The 22,699-nt window shown below is 38.5% G+C and overlaps 1 protein-coding gene across 2 annotated transcripts; it reads right to left on the bottom strand.

The window, feature by feature from the left end:
* Positions 1-277: 277 nt before the first annotated feature.
* LOC127442619 (zinc finger protein 644-like) lies at positions 278-22,664 on the bottom strand. 2 transcript variants are annotated; one of them, XM_051700787.1, is made up of 7 exons: positions 22,555-22,664; positions 16,715-18,962; positions 13,053-13,499; positions 4,272-4,823; positions 2,245-2,370; positions 1,300-1,402; positions 278-1,147 (listed from the first exon to the last, which is right to left on the bottom strand). In XM_051700787.1, the coding sequence occupies exons 2-7, from the start codon at positions 18,936-18,938 to the stop codon at positions 955-957; spliced, it is 3,645 nt and encodes a 1,214-aa protein (XP_051556747.1). In that variant the 5' UTR covers positions 18,939-18,962; positions 22,555-22,664; the 3' UTR covers positions 278-954. The 2 variants fall into 2 exon arrangements, with proteins under 2 accessions (XP_051556747.1, XP_051556748.1); XM_051700788.1 differs by having other exon boundaries at positions 13,053-13,496.
* Between the last annotated feature and the right edge of the window lie 35 nt (positions 22,665-22,699).

The raw sequence follows: 22,699 nt of genomic DNA, 5'->3' as shown, positions 1-22,699 counted from the left end.
GACATTTTTAATTTCTAGTCAGGGATGAATTAGACAAATGTGCCACATTGAAAGACACTGAACCCTACAGTTCAAGCTATTCTACTGCTACTGTTTATTTTTAACAGCTAAATTAATTCACTAAATATTTTGCTAAACGTCATTTAAATTTTGATGACAGAAATAAATCGTTTACTCTTGAATTTTATATGTGACAAAGACCCTTGGATAGAAAGACTGGTTAATATAAACACATTTAAATACATATTATGTGGCAATGTTACATTCACAGCTTAAGTTGAAGATGACAAAAAAACATTTTATTTTGAACAACAAAATTGTTTATAGAGATGTACATTTCACATAAATTACCTAAAAAGGTTTATACACAAAAATAACTGTGAAAAATGGCCTACACAAGTAACAGTTAATGTTTTTTTTTTTTTTTTCCAGCACACATGGCAATCTTAGAGAATCAAAAGAGGGTAATAAGTAAAATGAAAATGTTACTGGAACGTAAATGGTGTAATGAGGAAGATATGACATGCATACTGTCTGGACTGCTAAATAGCCATAGAACAATTTGATTCACACAATGACTGGTGTGTTTTATGGGTCATAAAATTCATAATCAAGTAAATACATATACTTAAATTTCAAACCCAATATGAATTAAACCCAGTATGAGAAGCCTTGAAAATCATCTGAGGTAAAAGTTATTTTGGTGGTGGGTTCCACAAACATCTTAACACATTCACCCACCATTTGTACGTTCATTGATCAACCATGTACAACACCAGCACAATGTAACAATACCTAAAACCTGTGTGTAATGAAAGTGGATCCTCATTACGAGAGAAAAATAAAATAAAAATAAATCCAGTATTGATGACCATATAAAAATTTAAGTGGGAATCAAACAAATTACATACAAGTGATATTCCTAGGACAAATTGTGTCTCAAGTTTCCTGGGCTCATGAGGATGTTTGCATTACTGAAGGTTGTGCGTGAGGTTCTGTGTTGGGGCAAGAGTCCTTGGGGAAGGAGGTAACTTCCACCATTCCTGCCCCTGTGTGCGGTACAGCAGTATTCATGATGTGCCTCTGTAAATGCTTTATCCAGTCCTCCTGTACTGACAAAGGGCCCTGGAAGACTAGATCACAAAACCTGCACATGGAAGCAATTACACATTAGATTAAAATAAGTTTCAGAAACGTAATGAATGCCAAATAAGAGTCAAACCAAACGCTACAAACGAAACAACTGTCATTATTTGTATTTCCATATACAATGCATTATACAGTATATAATACAGTTACCTGCAAGTAAGTGTATAGATTTCCTCTGGAGTGTGCAGCAATAGATGGGGTTTCTTCTTTGACCCAGACCTTGATCTTTGCTTTCTCTGTTTACAGTCATAGGCTAAACAATGAAAAATATATTTATTAATTTTTTTTCCAATTCGTTCCAAAGTGGTATTCCACAGCGACATAAACAAAAAAAATCCTTAAGAGCACTTTCAAGTTCATGCTACCTATCATCAAGTGATTTTCACACTAATCAGAGCTCATAATTCCCTTCACCACAAAACAAAACAAAAAAACATCATTAGATCACTCCATTTCTACATATAGTCCAAAACAGCAAAATCATCCTTCAGGTCATAAAAACAATTTAAACTGTTAATTTAAAAATTGCATCCATGTTATTTATTTTAGTAAATGAGAGTGGTCAGTGCAATGTTTTGGAAAGGTTGTGATATGTGACACATAAACATGAAAATCTGAATATTATGATTTAGTGTATTGTTTAAATTATCTTTATGCAATTTTCTTGAAAGTCTTTTTTATATGGCAAGATGGTTAGGGTAACAATTCCTTTACAAACAAGGGTAAGTACACAGAAAAACACATTCCCAACCAGTACAATTAGCATATAAAACTAACATAGGCTAGATACACTGCATAGTGGCTTTGGTGGCAGAGCAGGTTGGCCACTAATCGCAGGGTTGGCGGTTCAATTCCTGGCCCACATGCTGAAGTGTCCTTGGGCAAGACACTGAACGCCAAGTTGCTCCCAATAGCAGCCTAGCACCTTGCATGGCAGCTCTACTGTCATTGGTGTGTGAGTGTGTGCGTAAATGGGTGAATGAGTCACAGTGTAAAGCACTTTGGAATCGCTAAGGTTAAAAATGTGCTATATAAGTGCAGAACAATTACTATTAATAGATGCATTTATTACATAGAAGAAAAAATTATACGCACTTGTTCCATCTCTGAGGGCTTTTTTCTTTCTTTGTGCATATGCTCTCAGATGATTGGAGAGGCTTACACCACTGTGGAAAGTGGCATTACAGTGCTCACATACTTTTCTATTGAGTTCACTTTTATCTGTAAAGAAAATATATAGATAACACAAAAAATAGCATATTATGAATTTAAGTAACTGTGGCAATATGAACTATAGCAAACCAACAATATTTAAACTGTGGACACAAGATAAACAAGAAACCCCCCACACAAAGGACTGCAGCACTGTTGCATACTATCTTCTGCTGGGTCTTCAAGTCATTCTTTTATGCAAACTTACACATTTCTGTGGGGGGGGGCAGCAGTAGAATCCTTTTGATGTTGTAATTGTGTCACTGAATTCACTGTATAAAAGTAGATAATATTCTAAACACTGGGTTCACTCTATTAACTTCTTCATGTTTAAATGAGTCATCTAAATGTTGCCAATTTGTAAGAATTCCATGGCTCTGAGTGGCTACTTAGCCACTGTGTAAATTGTTTCAATGTTTTAAATGGTTAATAAATTAAACTTTTTCTTTATTTCAGTTCATTAAAAGGGACAGCCTGGTTTTTGGAATGACAGGTCTAGGTCTGTGTCTTTGGGTTATGTCTTGGTCTGGATCTGGGCCTGTATGCACAAAAATCTTAAGACTAAAAGTAGCTCCTAAATTTAGAAGCAACTAGTTTAGGGATGCAAATACCTCTCACAAACTAAAACAACGCAGTTACACCAGAGATAAAGGTTCTGACAACTCTGCGCTTCCTGATCACAGGCAAAATGCCACTGTTTTAGCATGGAAAAACTGGAAATTTCTGTGCAATCCACTCTTCCATCCCTACGCAATACTTATTTACCACTGTCTGTCTATAACAAATTTGCAGACAAACAGTGGTTCCCTGTCTAACAATCAGTTTGGGCGATTTAAAAATTTGATAATAAAACGTGACGTCATCCATAGCAACAAGGTCAACTCCGCCTTTACTTACCTCCCATTCCTTTTTTTTTTCCCCTCCCCTTTTCTCCCCAATTTGGAATGCTCAATTCCCAATGCTCTCCAAGTCCTCGTGGTGGCGTAGTGACTCACCTCAATCCGGGTGGTAGAGGACGAATCTCAGTTGCCTCCACATCTGAGACCGTCAATCTGCGCATCTTATCACGTGGCTTTTTGAGCGCGTTACCACGGAGACATAGCACGTGTGGAGGCACAACTCACCATGTGCCCCACCGAGAGTGAGAACTACATTATAGCGACCACGAGGAGGTTACTCCATGTGACTCTACCATCCCTAGCAACCGGGCCAATTTGGTTGCTTAGGAGACCTGGCTTGAGTCACTCAGCACACGTACCTCCCATTCCTTAGTAAAACATGCTCTAAACAGTTTTCTGAAAGGTTTAAGAAAAATCTCTTAGCTAGGAACTCTTTGGAGAACTCCTAGGATAAGATAAAAATCTTTGTGAATATGGACCATGAACCCAAAACTATGAAATCTGCATTGACGTCTTGATACAGCTTCATCTTGTTTTGACTATTTAGGTGGTTTCAACTGATTTGTATACCAGTAAAATATTTGAGGGAAAACACTAAAGACCACTGAAGACCGATGTTTTGGGCATTGAAAACTGCCTGATATATATAAATCTACTGCTCTGCTTTTTAATATTACAAAGTATTTACTGAGCACTCATGTTGAATACTTTGCTTAACTAATATTTAAAACACTAAAATACAAGCCTTTAATCAAAATTCAATTAAGCAACCATCATCACCCTATATTTGGAGACCTCTAAAATAAGAAAAAATGTAATATTTTTATGGATTAGAGTGTATTTATTTCGGGATACGCAGACCAAATTAATCGCTATAGTATAAACTAATTATGTACTTTGAAACAGATTATTTACTAAATTTGGGGGTTATCATTTATATTGTGTAGTGTCAGGAGTGCCCTGCTGTTTCAACCATTCTAGAGTTGATCACTGAAACAAATGAAATAATACCTGTTAGTGAATTAGGCTCCATTTTGGCAGGTTCTATCACCAGGCCACGATCTTTGCCTGAAGGCAAAACGAGAGCCTTTCTCGCTGTGTGGGATGGATGCTTGGCTTTGGTCTCCTCATGGGTCCTTCTTTTCTTCAAAATCCCAATCAGATCACTTGGTGGTGAGCCTTTATTAGACTCTATGCTTTTCTTTTCTTCTCTGGATCGAGAATACACATGTTTATACCGTTTGCCAGTAGATCTGAAGGTACGACGGTTACTCAATCTTACAGCATATAAAGAACTGGAGGTGCAAGACTTCTTTTTAAGAACCTGCAACTTCATCTGAAACTGTTTCTTGTCACGCATCAGTTCTTTCAATAAGATAACTGGAGATTTTGATGCAGTGGAAGTAGGTTTTCCCAGTCGCTTCAGGTGGCCTCGTACATGATTGGATAGCCCAGTACCGGTCTCAAACCTGTCCCTACAGAGTGGACAGACGAGCTCTGTCAATTTGCAGTCAGTCAGCAGCTTTGCCTGATGTTCAGTCTGGGTCTTGGATGTGTCCACCTCTGTTGAAAGCAACAGTGAAACCACATGTAATTAAAGGTCAGCAAGGTTAGCTGTTCTGGAACTTCCACCAGATTTTGCCACTGAACTAGACATACCCCCTATAAAGACATGCATAAACACAGAGACACTTAGAGAGCACTTTATTCACTGATGGAGCAGACGAGCATCTCACAAGGAAAATAAAATAAACTTAGAATTTGATGTCAGCAAACCCGAACAGTTACGCTGACCTTGTATAGGTACAATAACTTCAGCTGTCTAAAGCAACAGTAGCAAAATAGTTTTCTAACACAAACTTACAACTGCCTGCTGCTCATATATGGGCTGCCCTGTAATCATACAGAATGAATGACAGGCAGAAAGTGCTTAAAAGTCTAATAAAAAAATACTGGCTATGACCTGCGTCTAAATCCCCCCCCCCCCCCCCCCCATTTTGCATTTTCTTTGCAATTCTTTGAGAGGCCTGCACCCCTGAGTCTTCTCTTTACTGTTGTACATGAAACTGATGTTGAGCAGGTAGAATTCAATGAAGCTGTCAGCTGAGGACATGTGAGGCATCTATTTCTCAAACTAGAGACTCTGATGTACTTATCCTCTTGTTTAGTTGTACATCTGGCCTTCCACATCTCTTTCTGTCCTTGTTAGAGCCAGTTGTCCTTTGTCTTTGAAGAATGTAGTGTACAACTTTGTATGAAATCTTCAATTTTTTTTTCAAATTTCAAGCATTGTATAGCCTTCATTCCTCAAAACAATGACTGACTGGTGGGTTTCTAGAGAAAGCTGGTTCTTTTTTGCCATTTTTGACCTAATATTGACCTTAAGACATGTCAGTCTATTGCATACTGTGGCAACTCAAAAACAAACACAATGTTAAGCTTCATTTAATGAATCAAATAGCTTTCAACTGTGTTGATATAATTGCAAGTGATTTTCTAGTACCAAATTAGCAATTTAGCACGATTACACAAGGATAAGGTGTTGGAGTGATGGCTGCTGGAAATAAGGCCTGTCTAGATTTGCAAGTGTGAAGTGGTGGTGGCGTAGTGAACTAAAGCACTGAACTGGTAAGCAAAAGGTTGTTGGTTCAATCCCCACAGCCACCACCATTGTGTCCTTGAGCAAGGCACATAACTCCAGGTTGCTCCAGGGGGATTGTCCCTGTAATAAGGGCACTGTAAGTTGCTTTGGATAAAAGCGTCTGCTAAATGTAGATTTGATCAAAAATGAATTTTTTCAAATAATTATGGGGCTGTTTTTTACATCAGTAATGTCCTGAGTATACTTTGTGATCAGTTGAATGCCACTTTGGTGAACTGAAGTACCAATTTCATTACGAAACAGCAAAATCTGTATATATATATATATATATATATATATATATATATATATATATATATATATATATAGTAGTGGCCAAAAATATTGGCACCCTTGGTAAATATGTGCAAAGAAGGCTGTGAAAAAAAATCTGCATTGTTTAGCCTTTTGATCTTTCATTCAAAAAATTCACAAAAATCTAACCTTTAATTGAAGTAAAATAATTGAAACAATTTAAGGAAATATCTCATTTTTAAATAAATATTTTTCTCAAAAACGCATTGGCCATAATTATTGGCACCCTTTTATTCAATACTTTTTGCAACCTCCCTTTGCCAAGATAACAGTTCTGAGTCTTCTCTTATAATGCCTAATGAGGTTGGAGAACACCTGGCAAGGGATCTGAGACCATTCGTCTGTACAGAATCTCTACAGATCCTTCAAGTTCAGAGGTCTATGTTGGTGGACTCTCCTCTTCAGTTCACCCCACACATTTTCTATGGGGTTCAGATCAGGGAACTGGGATGGCCATGGCAGAACCTTGATTTTGTGGTCAGTGAACCATTTTTGTTTTGATTTTGATGTTCATTTTGGATCATTGTCCTGCTGGAATATCCAACCAGGGCCCATTGTAAGCTTTCTGGCAGAGGCAGTCAGGTTTTGATTTTTTATCTGTTGGTATTTGATAGTCCATATTGCCATGTATTCGAACAAGATGTCCAGGACTTCTGGCAGAAAAACAGCCCCACAGCATTCAAGATGCAGCACCACATTTAACCGTGGGCATTGGGAACTTCACCTCTTGTGTATGCCAAACCCATCTCTGGTGTTTGCTGCCAAAAAGCTCTTTTTTTGTTTCATCTGACCATAGAACCCAGTCACATTTGAAGTTCCAGTAGTGTCTAGCAAACTGAAGATGCTTGAGTTTGTTGTTGGATGAGAGCAGAGGCTTTTTTTCTTGAAACCCTCCTAAACAACTTTTTAGACTTTCTGACCCCAAGACACAATTAATTTCTGCAGTTCTCCAGCTGTGATCCTTGGAGATTCTTTGGCCACTTTAACCATCCTCCTCACTGTGCATGGAGACAATATAGACAAATGTCCTTTTCCAGGCCATTTCTTAACATCTCCAGTTGATTGGAACTTCTTAATTATTGCTCTGATGGTGGAAATGGGTATTTTAGCCACTTCCCATTTTGTGAAGCTCAACAACATTTTGCCGCACATCAGAAATATATTCTTTAGTCTAACCCACTGTGATTGATGATTAAGGGAATTTGGCCTGTGTGTTACCTCATATTTATACCCCTGTGAAACAGGGAGTCATGGCTGAACAATTTCATGTTCCTAGTCACCCAGGTGCACTAATTTCTAGGGGTGCCAATAATTGTGGCCAATGTGTTTTGGAGAAAAATATTTAATAATGAGATATTTCCCCTTTCAATTGTTTTACTTCAATTAAATGTTAGATTTTTTTTATTTTTTTTAATGAAAGATCAAAAGGATAAACAATGCAGATTTTTTTTTTTTTCACAGCCTTCTTTGCTCATATTTACTAAGTGTGCCAATATTTTTGGCCACTATTGTATATATACATATATATATACACACACACACACACTCTACCGGTCAAAACTTTTGAAACACTTGACTGAAATGTTTCTCATGACCATAATCTTTTGATCTGAAGGCCTATGCTTAAATGTTTGAAATTAGTTTTGTAAACAAAAATATAATTGTGCCACCATATTCATTTACTTCATTATAAAACTAAAATTTAAAAAAATGTAATTGATGACTTGGACCAAATAATAAAGAAAAGCAGCCAATAAGTGCCCAACATAGATGGGAACTCCTTCAATACTGTTTAAAAAGCATCCCAGGGTGATACCTCAAGAAGTTGGTTGAGAAAATGTCAAGAGTACATGTCTGCAAATTCTAGGCAAAGGGTGACTACTTTGAAGATGCTAAAATATAACACAGTTTTGATTTATTTTGGATTTTAGTCACAACATAATTCCCATAGTTCCATTTATGTTATTCCATAGTTTTGATGACTTTACTATTATTCTAAAATGTGAAGAAAAAAAAAATAACAACAATAAAGAATGAGTAAGTGTTTCAAAACTTTTGACCGGTAGTGTATGTATATATATATATATATACACACACACACACACACATGTTCTAGGAGGACAATATGTTAAAGAATTCAAAATCCTCGGGCTCTGGAGACATTAAAAGACACTTGCGTGCTCAAGCTGATGCCCCTGAGCAGACCACGGGCCTGGGAGTCGATTTGGTCGGAGAGGTGCGGAAAATGCGGCGAAAGATGTTGAACATGTCAGCAATGCTGACAAAGGTCATTGCTGTTATACGTTGGTCGATCACTGCCATGGAGGCGAAGTTCACTGATGTGGTTACAAGAGTGGGGGATGTCGAGAAATGGATCGATTATCTGGAGTAATCGGAGAGGGAATTATCTGCTAATCCGCTAGCGACCAAGGTGGAGTTGGAGGATGTCTGGGAGAAGTTGGAGGACATGGAGAACCGTAGCCGGCGGAATAACGTCCGTATCGTTGGTATCCCTGAGGGAGCAGAGGGACAGGATACGGTGAAATTCCTGGATGGGGTCTTTCTGAATCTGCTCGACATAGCAGGCCATAAGCTGGAAATCGAGTGAGCTCACAGGGTTCCTGCTCGTCGATCTGCAGAAGGAGAGAGGCCCAAATCAATTCTGGCCAAATTTCTGAGATCATCCGATAAAGATCTTGTGTTACATGAGGCGAGGAGTAAAGGATTTCCTGGAAGAACCACAGCATTTTCTTGTTCCCAGACTTGAATTCGACAAGAGAGAAGCGTGATCGATTCAAGGAATGCAAGAAACTTTACACCAACGGAAGGTCTCTTTTGCAATGATATTCCCAGCCAAATTGAGAATAGATGCTAAGGATGGCAGTAAAACATTCACATGCCCACAACAAGCGATGTCCTTCATAAAGTCAATGGAGTAAGCAAGTCATCTCGTTGTACTCACGTTGCAACTGAGTGGACTGGCTCACTGAAAATTCGCTTGACTGTTTGAAGATTCTGCGTGCTTTTTTTTGTGCTGGTTCTGCCTAGCGGCTGGAGTTTATTTTGTAGAGTGGCACACCTTCGGGACAGATTTGTGGATGAATCTACATGCTCTTTGTGCTTATTTTTCCTGTTTGCTGGGGTTTGTTTTGTGGAGTATTTTTTGTAAAGTCAGTGGAGTGAGTGGGTCATCTCGTTGTACTCACATTGCAGCAGAGTGGACTGGCTCACTGAACATTTGCTTGACTGTTTGAGGATTCTGCACGCTCTTTTTTTGCTGGTTCCGCCTAGCGGCTGTAACCTGATCCTTCCGATGGGTGAATATCCGTAAAGCCGCGGGTCTAGACGGCATTCCGGGCCGCGTCATCAGAGCGTGCGCGAACCAACTGGCTGGTGTTTTTACGGACATTTTCAACCTTTTCCTCTCCTTGTCTGTGGTTCCCACATGCTTCAAAACTTCCACCATTGTGTCTGTACCAAAGCAATCCAAAATCACTTGCTTAAATGACTCGCATTCTGTTGCTCTGACACCCATCATCCTCAAATGCTTTGAGAGGCTAATCAGAGATTACATCGGCTCTGTGCTGCCTCCCTCACTGGACCCATTGCAGTTTGCTTACCGCAACACCCGCTCCACTGATGATGCCATTGCATCTACACTACACACTGCTCTCTCCCACCTGGAAAAAAGGAACACTTATGTGAGAATGCTGTTTGTAGACTACAGCTCAGCATTCAACACCATAGTGCCCTCCAAGCTTGATGAGAAACTCCGGGCTCTGGGCTTAAACAGCTCGCTGTGCAGCTGGATCCTGGACTTCCTGTCAAGCAGACGCAAGGTGGTTAGAATGGGCAGTAACATCTCCTCATCACTGACCCTCAACACTGGAGCCCCACAGGGCTGTGTTCTCAGCCCACTCCTGTATTCCCTGTACACACATGACTGTGTGGCAACACATAGCTCCAATGCCATCATTAAGTTTGCTGATGATACGACGGTGGTAGGTCTGATAACTGACAATGATGAAACAGCCTACAGAGAGGAGGTTTACACTCTGACACGCTGGTGTCAGGAGCACAACCTCTCCCTCAACGTCAGCAAGACAAAGGAGCTTGTGGTGGACTTCAGGAGAAGAGAAAGAGAACACAGCACCATCACCATCAATGGAGCACCAGTGGAGATGGTCAGCAGCTTCCAGTTCCTCGGTGTCCACATCACTGAGGAACTCACGTGGTCTGTCCACACTGAGGCCGTTGTGAAGAATGCTCATCAGCGCCTCTTCTTCCTGAGACGGCTGAGGACATTTGGAATGAAACTCCACATCCTCACACGGTTCTACACCAGCACTGTAGAGAGCATCCTGACTGGCTGCATCTCCGCCTGGTACGGCAATAGCACTGCCCACAACCGCAAAGCCCTGCAAAGGGTGGTGCGAACTGCCAGACACATCATCGGAGGTGAGCTTCCCTCCCTCCAGGACATATATACCAGGCAATGAGTGAAAAAAGCTCTGAGGATCATCAGAGACTCCAGCCACCCGAGCCATGGGCTGCTCTCACTGCTACCATCAGTCAGGCGGTATCGCAGCATCAGGACCCGCACCAGCTGACTTCATGACAGCTTTTTTCCCCCAAGCAATCAAGACTTTTGAACTCTTGATCTCTCACAATCAATATACATCAGCACTGCACTTTATTAATCTTATTATCTCACACTGGACTGTCATAAATTATATTCTCTCCTAACAACACACTGGCAACTGACTATCAACCGACAGCCTGAATGTCAATACAGTACAATACAACCTACTGTACATTTTATATACAGTATACTATATATACACTATTTTTTATTGTATAATGTGTATTCTAAATTGTGTGTATTGTATACTGTACATTGTATGTTATTATTTGTATATTGTGTTGTGTGTAATTATGTGTATATTAGATTTTAAATTGTATTGTGTAAATCTGATGTTTATTGTAAATTGGCATATGTCTCATCACTGTCATGACTGTTATGTTGCTCGGAACTGCACCCAAGAATTTCACACACTATTGCACTTGTGTATATGGTTGTGTGACAATAAAAGTGATTTGATTTGATTAATGAATCCCTTTTGCAAAATCCTGAATTCCAACAAATGCTAAAGGCTGAAATAAATGTCTATATGGAGACCAACTGGTCCTCAGTATCCTCTGTGGGTGTGGCTTGGGAGACATTTAAGGCGGTTCTTAGGGGCCGGATCATACAGTATGCCTCATTCACCAAAAAATCCAAAGCACAAGAACTCGTGGAATTGGAAGGGAATATCAAAAGTGCCGAGGCAGAGCTGAAGCGCTGAATGTCATCTAATGGCCTCAGGGAATTGACCCAATTGAAATACAGATATAATACTATTTTGTCACGAAAGGTGGAGTTTTGGCTATTAAGGGCAAGACAGTCATACTTTGAGTCGGGGGACAAAGCAGGGAAACCTCTGGCTAGATATATAAAACAGAGAGAGTCTTTTTCTACCATTCCCTCAGTGAAATCTGCTGGTGGTGATATATTTACCTCAGCCATTGATATTAATAATGCTTTTAAAGAATTCTATATTGATCTCTATAGTTCCACATCTTCGTCTACTGATGAGGATATTAGAAACTCTGTGGAACCATTAGAACCTCCTAAACTGAAAAATTCTTTTGATTTTGAAATAACCTTGGAGGAGCTTGGCGAGGTAATTAAGGCCTTGCCTATAGGCAAGGCCCCGGGGCCAGATGGCTTTGCCGCTGAATTTTTTAGATTTTATGCTACAGAACTGGCTCCACTTTTGCTAAAAGTTTATACGGAATCATTAAAGAATATAAAGCTTCCGCCAACCATGACACAAGCCCGGATCAGTCTGATTCTTAAAAGGACAAAGATCCCAGCGAGTGCAAGAGTTACCGTCCAATTTCCATTTGGAATGGTAAACGTCCCAGATTACATTTCAATAAATTGCATCAGCCAATTGACAAAGGTGGGCTAGGCCTACCCAAGATTTTGTTTTATTATTATGCATTCGGCCTCAGACATTTGGCTCATTGGTCGCTTTCACCTGAGAGAGCCCTTCCCTGGTTTTGTATTGAACAGGAAGTGCTAACCCTATTTCACCATTGCAAAGCCTTTCTATCAAACTAAGCGAAGTTAAGTTACACCCCGTTATCTTGCATTTGCACTTGGTATGGACAAAAGTGTACAGGGTGTTTAATTCAGACAATTATTTAAATGTGAGCATATGGCTGAACCCAAAATTATGTATTAATAAATCCCCTTTCTGCTGGACAGAGTGGATTGTGAGGGAGGTTAATATGCTCGGTGACATATATAAGAGTGGAGTGTTGAGATCCTTTGAAAATATGGTTCAACATTCTGGCTGCGCCACCTGCTTTGTACTATTTTTGAGAGTGGTATACACCCCCCTAAAACAGCAGATACTCTGAGAGTGGAGATTAATGCTTTTTGAAAAGGTCATGAGGCATCAGTGTATTACTCCCTGCTTATTCAGAATCTGGAGGACGGAGCTTCAACATCTCTCAAGAGATTATGGGAGAAAGATTTAAACTTGGTATTGGAAGAGGGAGTGTGTGCTAGAGATGCAAGGGTTCGCCTTATGCAATTTAAGATTTTACATAGATTCTATTGGACCCCCTCTAGATTGTAAAGGCTTGGTCTTAAAGATGCAACTTTTTTGGAAATTTTGTACTTTTAAACATCTATTACTGACAAAATTTGGGTTGTTTTTATCATTCATATTGGATACTGTCAGTAGTGGCCCTGCGGTTACAATCTTACTACAGTTGAATAATACCTGTGAATGAGTCTGTGTGGGATGGCTGCTTGGCTTCAGTCTCTTCATTGGCCCTCATTTTCTTCAAAAATCCAATCAGATCACTTGGTGGTGAGCTTTTATAATTCTCTATCCATTTCTTTTCTCTGGGTGTTTTAGATGTGAAGGTTAGACCGTTTCTCAATATTATAGGATAGAGAGACCTGGAACCACGACACTTCTTTTCAAGAACCTGCAACTTCATCTCAAACTGTTTCTTGTCACGCATCAGTTCTTTCAATAGAATCACTGGAGATTTTGATGTAGTGGAAGCAGGTTTTCCCAGTCGCTTCAGATGGCCTCGTACATGATTGGACAGCCCAGTCCTTGTGACAAAAACCTCCATACAGAGTGGACACATGAGCTCTGTTTGTTGGTAGTCAGTTGGTAGCTCTGCATGACGTTTAGTCTGGGATGTGTCCACCTCTGCTGGAATCAGAAAGCAACAGTAAAACCACACATAATTAATTTTGAGTGCAAGAAAAAAAAATAATTTCAGAAAGTTAGAACAAATATTTATCGCAGAGAAGCCACATAAATATGTAAACTAACTAGCCTGCAAATTTGCTATCTTACACCAATTTTAAACCAATCAAAGCATTACCTCGAAAATATATTTTAACATCCACATTGAGCACCTATCATTGATGACACACATCTTCCCTGACTGTAAACAAATCAAGTACATTTGGCCAGTATGTGAGCAGCTGGAATGAGATACAGCTAAGAGGTATGAAACATCACCAATGGCAGGATAACAGGTGCTATCACAGGAACACCTTGAATCACGCTTTCATTAGACAACTCTTTTTTTTCACTATTCACTAAATTATCAACACTCCATGGCTTTTATACTTGAGAATTCTTTCACCCCTTCCACAACATGTCCATATAACTGCTAATTCCCAAAATTAGAACTGATTCAAACTGAATCAAAGCTCTGAGCTTTAGAATACTGATGCCCTAGTCTGAACCATATCATATGTTATAATTGTTTTACTGTTATAATGTTAGTCTTTTTTTTTCATAATTTAGGTTTTCTAGGCCATTTTTGACCCTCTCTCTTACTCTTAGAATTAAACAGGCCATTTTTGTCACATACCTGCAAGACTCAGGTAAACAGCCTGTTTCCACATGAAATGAGAAATAGCACTTATTTACGACCTGTGTGTTTGCTGTCGGGTCAAATACACGTCATACTGCCCCATTCTTCAAATAAAGCCTGCATTACATTGTGACAGGTTTATGAAACAAGCCACATTAAAAATGCTACACACAGTGAGAAATAACAAGATTTGGTGATTTGGACTTTCACATATTTTAGCCTTATTGTTAGGTCTTCTGGTATTTAGAAAACCATTCTCAAAGATTAAAAGAAAAGAGGAATTACATTCTAGCCCACATGGCTTCTGACATACAAGTGAAAATTCTCTCATTATAACAAACATGTTGCATGTAATATTAAATGTAATGATGATAGTCCATTAACAAAAATGTTCATCCTCAAGGGGTGCATGATAAATTGGTGATCTATCGGATGATAACTGTGAAAATCTAAATTTTATCACGATAATGGAATTACACGATATTTTCGCCAATAATGTCTTACTGTTTATTTGCTTGCACTAGAGAATCTCTGACTGCTTGTGGCTTCTTTCTTTGTCACACAGTCTCAAGTGTCAGTGCACGTGCACACAAACAATGTGCATCACCAGGATAGGTAGTGTTGTAGACCTTTAAAGCATGTCTCGTTGCTCTGTGAGAATTACTTCTACATCAGTGCACCGTGTTATGCTGTTTTGGGTTTTAATCGGGTGCTGTAAGTAACGATATGCCGTTTTCCATTTTCTGTTTGTTTCAAGAACTAATAAGTGAACATATATGTACAGTATGTTACTTAGTGACAATCAATGCATTGTTTTAGCTTATCATTTTATGCAACATAAACAGAATATGGAAAATGGTATATCATTACTTACAGCAGATTATTCCGATTAAAATGAGCCCAAACACAACACGGTGTATTGATCTTGAAACGATCCTCACGGAGCGACATGAGATGTCATCTTGGCTAAAACACTAGTTTGTGAGTGCAACTGATGTTTTTGTTGTATTTTATGAGTTGAGACTTTCCAACATTATGACACATGACTGTCCGTTCTGCTGATATTGTCCTATTTCCGTTATGATTAATTTTAACATATTCATTAAATTACAAAATGGAACTGTTACAGATGAGTGTTGTAACGAGCATATGTGAATGATATGGAGTATAGGCATGTGCGGACACACATAACACACACACGCCACCATTGCACACAGTTTGGTTACCGGAATTAATATTACACCGAGTATGTAGAAATGTGTTTTTGGCATTGTGTGTTTAATTGTTTAATGTTCGTTACACGCTGTTAATGTATTGTCTCATTTTGGTTTAGTTCATTATTACATCTGTTTAAAGTTCATTAGTCTCTCTCTGTTAAATTAAGCGATTCATCAGGATTACCATAAAAACTCATTTAACAGGGCATAATAACTACAAATATTCTTAAATGGATACAAAACAAATTTATGCAAGTCTTTATGCATGTCATTTATTCCTTATTCAAATCAGCATACACCTGCAATATCTGTCTACATATCTGTAATATCTAAACACTTCTGGTTCACGTAACATCCGCCAAACCTTAAACAGCATCAGTTAAGAGTTGGCCAGATTGTCAGCAGACAAGAAGTACAGATTCCAAGCTTTTAAACACCTGTTTTGTTTCAAGTGAGTAGTTTTTAATTAATTAGCTAGCAGCCCCTGTTTAAAGGTATTAAATGCAAAAAGTAAAAAATATCGGTATCGGCCACAATTAGCTGTTAATTATCAGTTAACGTATCAGCTCAGAAATGTGTGTTTTGATGTCTATTTGTTACAAGCTTTGTTAACTGTGGAAATACGGGTCAATCAGCAAATGTGGGCTGCTAAAAGATTTGATAATTTCCAGGAAAAGACCAGAAAAACATATATATCTCTATGATGGTCTATGAAAAATAACTACACTTTAGAAAACTAGTGGTAGACAAAAATGTAGCTGTATGCCCACCAGTATACACTAAATATTCACCAAATAGCAAATATTAGCGCCTATGTCTTATATTAGTGTAGTCTCAGCATCAGATGGACCACAGACGAACTGATATGTACTGAACACAAAAATGACAAGAACTTTCTCACACTGGCAAGCTCTAATCAGATTGGCTGGCTACAATGTAACTTCCAGAAGTCGGGGTGCACAGGTTTTATCTTAAATTATGTGAGTGAAATAATCAGTAATTACTACTTTTTGGACAGACAGACAATTTGATCACACATTTTCTGTGTTTCTTCTGTGTTTTCTGAACTAGCATTTGTGGAAATTTGAAAAGAGCTACCACTTTGTTGCTGCTACATTTGCTAAATAATAAACTATTAAACAATATTTCAAGCTTCCAATCACCTGAATCTGAGTTGTATTTAATTGTTCAAATAAATAAACTAAATAAATTAATAGTAAAATAAAAACTAACTAACTTTAATGATTCTATAAACAAATTGATTAAACACTTACTACATAGACACAATGAATGTATTGCAAGTACATAAAAGAGAATAATACCTGACTCAAAATCAGCAGGAATGTAAGGACAAGCATTTAGATCCTTCTTAAGATCTGTGTACGATTCATGTTTCACAACTGGGTTTGACTCAGAGCCGTCATCGTAAACCTCTTTTTCCTTGACAGAAAATGTCCTTGGAGACCCATGATCTCTCTCAAAGTGATTACTTGAGGCACAAAGTCTTCCCTCTGCAAGTAAAGTCTGTCTTCTTACCAAACGTGTACTGACATTAAGATCCTCTTTAACCTCACATTCTTTAGTTAGGCATGCACCAAGGTCATGATTAGAATCACACAAAAAGTCATTGTTGGATGCTTCATGTTTCTTGAAATTTTGTCTACATTTTGGAAAATCTAAAAGAATATCTTGGCCCTGCATATTGTGGAATGGAGTTGACGTTTTCCTTTTTGAGGGTGACTTCTTTAATGTTTGCTTCTCCAAGCCTAAATTTGTGTATTTGGGGGTTGACCGATTTCCAAAATCTTTTAAACAAGTGCTGTTTCCGTCAAATTTAGAAGTGCTTTTTCTGTTCCGTTCTTTAGAATTAACTGGTCTTTTCTGACATTTTGAAGGGGATGAAGTCCTTTTAGTTCTAGACAATGTGGTCTCACAATCAAAGGAATCATCACTTAGACATTTGTCTGTGTCAGGAAACCCTGTTGCACTGATTCCATGAGGACTCTGATGAGAGTTGCATTCTGAGGCACTCTGGTTGCTGTGTTTCTGTCTGGATAAAAGTGTGTGAATTGATTTGTCGAGTCTTGAATGGCTCTGGATACTTTTTGAGATTGGATGAGGTGCTGCAGAATTTTTGTCTGATCTATCGACTTTGCGTAACTGAACTCCATCCGATTTCCAAATAGTCAGATCAGCATCACTGATACCATGCTTTTGAAGCAAATGACGTCTTAACTCAACTTCATTCATTTCCACAAAATCACACTTATTACAGCTATAGTACCGCTTGTCCTTCTCATGGGTCTTGGCATGTTTGACAAATGTGTTTGGACAGTTGGTTCCAAAGGTACACTGGGGGCACTGTAACTTTGCATCTTTCATTTTATGCACCTCATTTATTTCCTCCATATTTTTTTTCCCCTTTACCTGGTGAACGTTGACGTGATTTAACAGTGAACTCTGATCTTGATAACACTGTCCACATTCCTTACATATGAATGGCATTGAACTGGTTGTGTCTGTATTAAATGTAGTTTGTCTGTATTCTTTAGATTTCTCTGTAAAATTGTTGTTACATGGAAGAAATTTAGGCTGCGCCTTAGAACTTGTGCCTGTTGTCAAATTTTCTCTAGTCAATCCAAACCTTTGTGTCTTGCTAATAGGTTTTTTTTCTGGTTTGGGAAAAGGGTGTTTGGCAGCTTCAGCAGCTCCATTTAAATGCTTGGTAGTTTTTGCAATGGGTGATCGTGATTTGGATGGTTTCCTTGGAGAGCGAATCTTCTTAAGAGTACTGCAATCTTTCTGGCTTCCTTCACCATGTTTATCATTTTTTGAATCAAAATCTAAATTTGGGTATAGCTCCTCTGAGGGATCTACTTTCAGTAAAATTTTTGATTTACGTTTTCTTCTTTCATGGCCGAGCGGTGATGGAACCCTTCTTTTATGGTTGAGGGGTGAGGCAACAGGGGGCAAGTTTCCCTCCATTTCAATACCATTATCATCATCCCAGAGGAACTTCATAAATTCTTTCTGGGGATCCCAGCTAAGGTCATTTACGTCATCAAAATGATCTAATGAGCCTTCTGGCGATTCCGTATCAAAGCCCCATATTCCCCTATTTTCCACATCCTCGGCAGTCAATGTTTGCTTAATTGTTATTTCCCCCTCTTTTCTGAGTGGATCAGGTTCTTCAAAGTGGACGTTGGTTGTGACAGAATTCTGTGCATGAAAAGATCTAGGAAGGAATCCTGGTACATTTTTTGAAATATCCAACAATATTTCATCTGAGATATTGGGTGAGGTGGATCCATTGACATAAGCAGCTTTGGCTGGTCCATCTGTGCAGATGGAGTCCATAAAACCAATACTGGTCAGGAGGTCTCCTTGGTCACAGAGTAGTGCCATAGTGTCTTGAGGACAAAGCACTGATGTTTCTGATGTAGTCCCCTGTGGACAGAATGTTTGGCTGTTCAAAAGTTCCTGAGAGATTTTTGACATTGAGGTGTCATTTTCCTCTACTTTGGCACTCTTCTTCAAACCAGACATTCCTAGGAGTCCCAGGGACTGTTTCTGGAAAAAAAGGAAAGAAAAAGAATCAGTAGATGAGCACATGAATTACATTTAATCAGGATTAAATCTATATTTGCCTATCTGCATTAACTTTTCAATTAATTTACAAAAAATTCAGTAACATTGTTTTGTCTCTCTTCCACCAAAAACATGACAGAAATCATCAAAACACAACTGTTCAATTGATGAACCACAGATGAACCAGTTTAATATAACCATTTTATAATCAAATACATAACCATATTGCAAGGAACATCTTGTCCATTACACACTCAAAATTATGCAGATCAGGCAACGGCGCAAACACGTCCACAAAATTGCTGCTGAATGCAAGTTGCAAGTGCAATTCCAATCTTGCAGGTTGGTTCTGAGTGCTATATAGTGGAGGATGCAGCAGACCACCGTTATCTGAAACACTTTGGCAGGACTGAACAGCATTACTGACTACTGTGATCCAGATACCTGGATGATCTCTTTAACACGCCGAAGTGCGCTCGACTACACATTTTTTCACCATTCACTTGCATTATATGGACCTATAGAGCTGAGATATTCTTCTAAAAATCTTCGTTAGTGTTCTGCAGAACACAACACATCTAGGATGGTATGAGGGTGAGTATATGATGAGAGACTTTTTATGTTTGGGTAATCTATTACTTTAAGTGTATACTGCCAATGTATTATAAGACACTATACATATAGATGTAAAACAAATTAAATGCTAAAGTTTAAAATCTCTAAGCTATTGTTTTCTCTGGCTGTTGTTCAGTCTACACGCACCGACCACTTTATTAGGTACACCTGAACACCTACTTATTCATGCGATGATCTAATCAGCCAATCATGTGGCAGCAATGCAATGCATAAAATCAGGCAGATATGGGTCAGGAACTTCAGTTAATGTTCACATCAACCATCAGAATGGGGAAAAAAATTATCTCAGTGATTTCGACCGTGGCATGATTGTTGATGCCAGATGGGCTGGTTTAAGTATTTCTGTAATTGCTGATCTCCTGGAATTTTCACACACAACAGTCTCTAGAGTTTACTCAGAATGATGACACAAACAAAAAACATCCAGTGAGCATCAGTTCTATGGATAGGAATGCCTTGTTGATGAGAGAGGTCAACGGAGAATGGCCAGACTGATTCGAGCTGAGAGAAAGGCTAGGGTAACTCAGATAACCCCTCTGTACAATTGTAGTGTGTAGAATAACATTTTAGAATGCACAACACATCGAACTTTGAGGCGAATGGGCTACAACAGCAGAAGACCACATCAGGTTCCACTTCTGTCAGCCAAGAACAGAAAGCTGAGGCTGCAGTGGGCACAGGCTCACCAAAACTGGACAGTTAAAGACTGGAAAAACATAGCCTGGTCTGATGAATCTCAATTTCTGCTGAAGTACATGGATGGTAGGCCCATTCGAATGTGCATTTTTATTTTAAGAAGAGAACAGAAAGCTGAGGCTGCAGTAGGCCTACCACCCGTGTACTGAAAGGCATTAATAAGTAGGTGTACAGGTGTACCTAATAAAGTGCTCAGTGAGTGTATATCGCGCACACCCTGTGTCATTTTTGACACTGATTCGAATGACAGTGAGTGAGCGTTTTTGGGTGATGCAAAGAGATACAGTATGTTATCTCTCCCACACCTGGCTCACCACTTGCGGGTGAAGTCACCATTCTCCGCACAGTTAATCCGCTCTTGTGTTTATAATGCCCGGGACATGTGCGCATAAAGAATAAGCGTCACACAATCGGTTTCTATGTTAGGATGTGCAGTCGAGTCGAGCGTGTAATTTTAGCCACAGAAAGTAGGGAAAAACATTAGCGAAGTTTCAGGAAGTGAAAAAATTAAAACAGATACTGCATAATTTGATTATTTTTTACATGTTAAACAAACAACTATTAATCGCAGAATTTAACGAGTTAAATTCCCCAGCCCTACTTGTAAAATAACATTATGTACTCTTTTTTTGTTGTATGACTCTATATTTCTCTACGTAGATATGTTTGTTGTTCGGAGTGGTAAGGTGTAGCCTACTGAATAAAGAAACGTTGCTGGTTTAAAGACATTAAGAAATGGTCGATGAGCTATTACCATAGTGCCCATTGTGTTATTACCACTGTGAAGAAATTAATGAAAAATACTTCTGGAACCAAGATGGCTGAAAAAGTGGGCAGGCACTGTTGCACTCTATAGTGTAACTGAAGAAATATATTCCTAATAATAGTAGCAAGTCATGGTTGTGACTTAAAGGCTGTTTACCATTAAAAAAAAAGAAAAAAGGATGAGTCCTTTCATTTTGTATTGTTCAGTTGTGTAATGTCTTAAGTAACACATAACATAAGTATTATTCTTTGTTTAATTTGGCTAATTCATTTCATAAGGAAACCAGTAAAAGAACATAAAAGTACATTTACATATTGGCTGAAGTAATATATTTTGAAGATGATAATGGTGCGGTATAAAAAGTGGAGGTGAGACAACTTAACAGACAAACTGACTAATGTAATGGCAAATAATTAACATAATCTAAACAGTGCCCATATTGCAGTCCAATAAAATACACTGTTGCTGAATTCCACGAATGCTTAATTTTTGTACTTTGGTCATAACTGTATTTCATTTCCTATTTTTATATAGCAGAAGTGCAACACCAGATTAATGACACCTCAAAGTAAAATTATAAACTTTTGCCAATGCATGCTGCTCATCTGCAGGTGGTTAACAATGTCATTGAAATTCAGAGCAAGTTTTGCCATGTATTAAATTGGTAAACCAATCAGACTCTATTGCACATGCATACTTTTGGCCAATCATCCCACTGGATGGTCATGCATGCTGAGTTTAAAGACCTGAACTGGCTAAGGAAGTGAAAGTGGAAATTAAATTATCATATAAAGTTTAACAGTGTTTTGATTTAAACTGTTATTATAACATTATTATAACCTGTTGTTGATACAGAGCAAGAACATGGACATAAATTGTACAATTAACATTAAACATATAGTAAGGAATTTTGATTGCTTTTGTGCATTATTACATTCTGTACAAAGAAAGTATGAAAGACCACCAGATAGCATTGCGAAATCTTTTCAATATATTATGACACAATGGTATGCAATCACATGTACTAAGATAGGAAAACATCTTTATGTGTAAAAGCATAGATAACACGTTTAAAAGCATTAACACTTTTCATGGGTATTAATGTCGTGAATCACTTCCCCAAAAGCACGTCACATTTTTTGGTGGATCAAGTACCATATTCCATAATTAGTGGTTGACAAAATACCATTACATGCCTTGCAACCCTGCAACCAATTTACTAACAAACAGTCCTTCTTATTAAATCAAGCTGGCAGTGCAGATCAAGACTGCAGTGCATTAATTACTTGAAATATATTTTTGACATCTTTCTTCTGAAAGCATTACTGTTAAATAATGTGAGAGTGTGTTAGCAAGGTAGCAATCAAGCCCATTATACTTCACATCAAGCTTCAAAGCCCTTGTCCCTTGCAGATTACAGGGGACACTTTGATGATTTCACCTTTAAATGTTGTTGGCAAATACATTTTAGCCTACCTTTCTGCAGGGGCGACTGTGGACAATAACACTGAAGTGAAATCATTTCATTTTTGTTCGCTCTAGCTTTCCAGCTATTGCGAAGCCGCCATGTTTGCTCGACGGTCCACAGACAAAGGCATTGCACTTCATCGAGGGGAACTCC

Source organism: Myxocyprinus asiaticus, chromosome 6 (genome assembly GCF_019703515.2).
Source record: "Myxocyprinus asiaticus isolate MX2 ecotype Aquarium Trade chromosome 6, UBuf_Myxa_2, whole genome shotgun sequence".
Classification (NCBI taxonomy): domain Eukaryota; kingdom Metazoa; phylum Chordata; class Actinopteri; order Cypriniformes; family Catostomidae; genus Myxocyprinus; species Myxocyprinus asiaticus.
The sequence above is the reverse complement of the archived record's forward strand: the minus strand, read 5'-3'. Positions and strand labels throughout refer to the sequence as shown.

Excerpts from the sequence above, each read along its gene's own strand:
- LOC127442619 (XM_051700787.1), bottom strand. The coding sequence starts at position 18,938 with ATGTCTGGTTTGAAGAAGAGTGCCAAAGTAGAGGAAAATGACACCTCA. Across the intron at positions 13,500-16,714 it reads TCCTGCTGATTTTGAGTCAG|CAGAGGTGGACACATCCCAG; the intron begins GTATTATTCTCT and ends TTCTGATTCCAG. Across the intron at positions 1,148-1,299 it reads ATCTATACACTTACTTGCAG|GTTTTGTGATCTAGTCTTCC; the intron begins GTAACTGTATTA and ends TTCCATGTGCAG.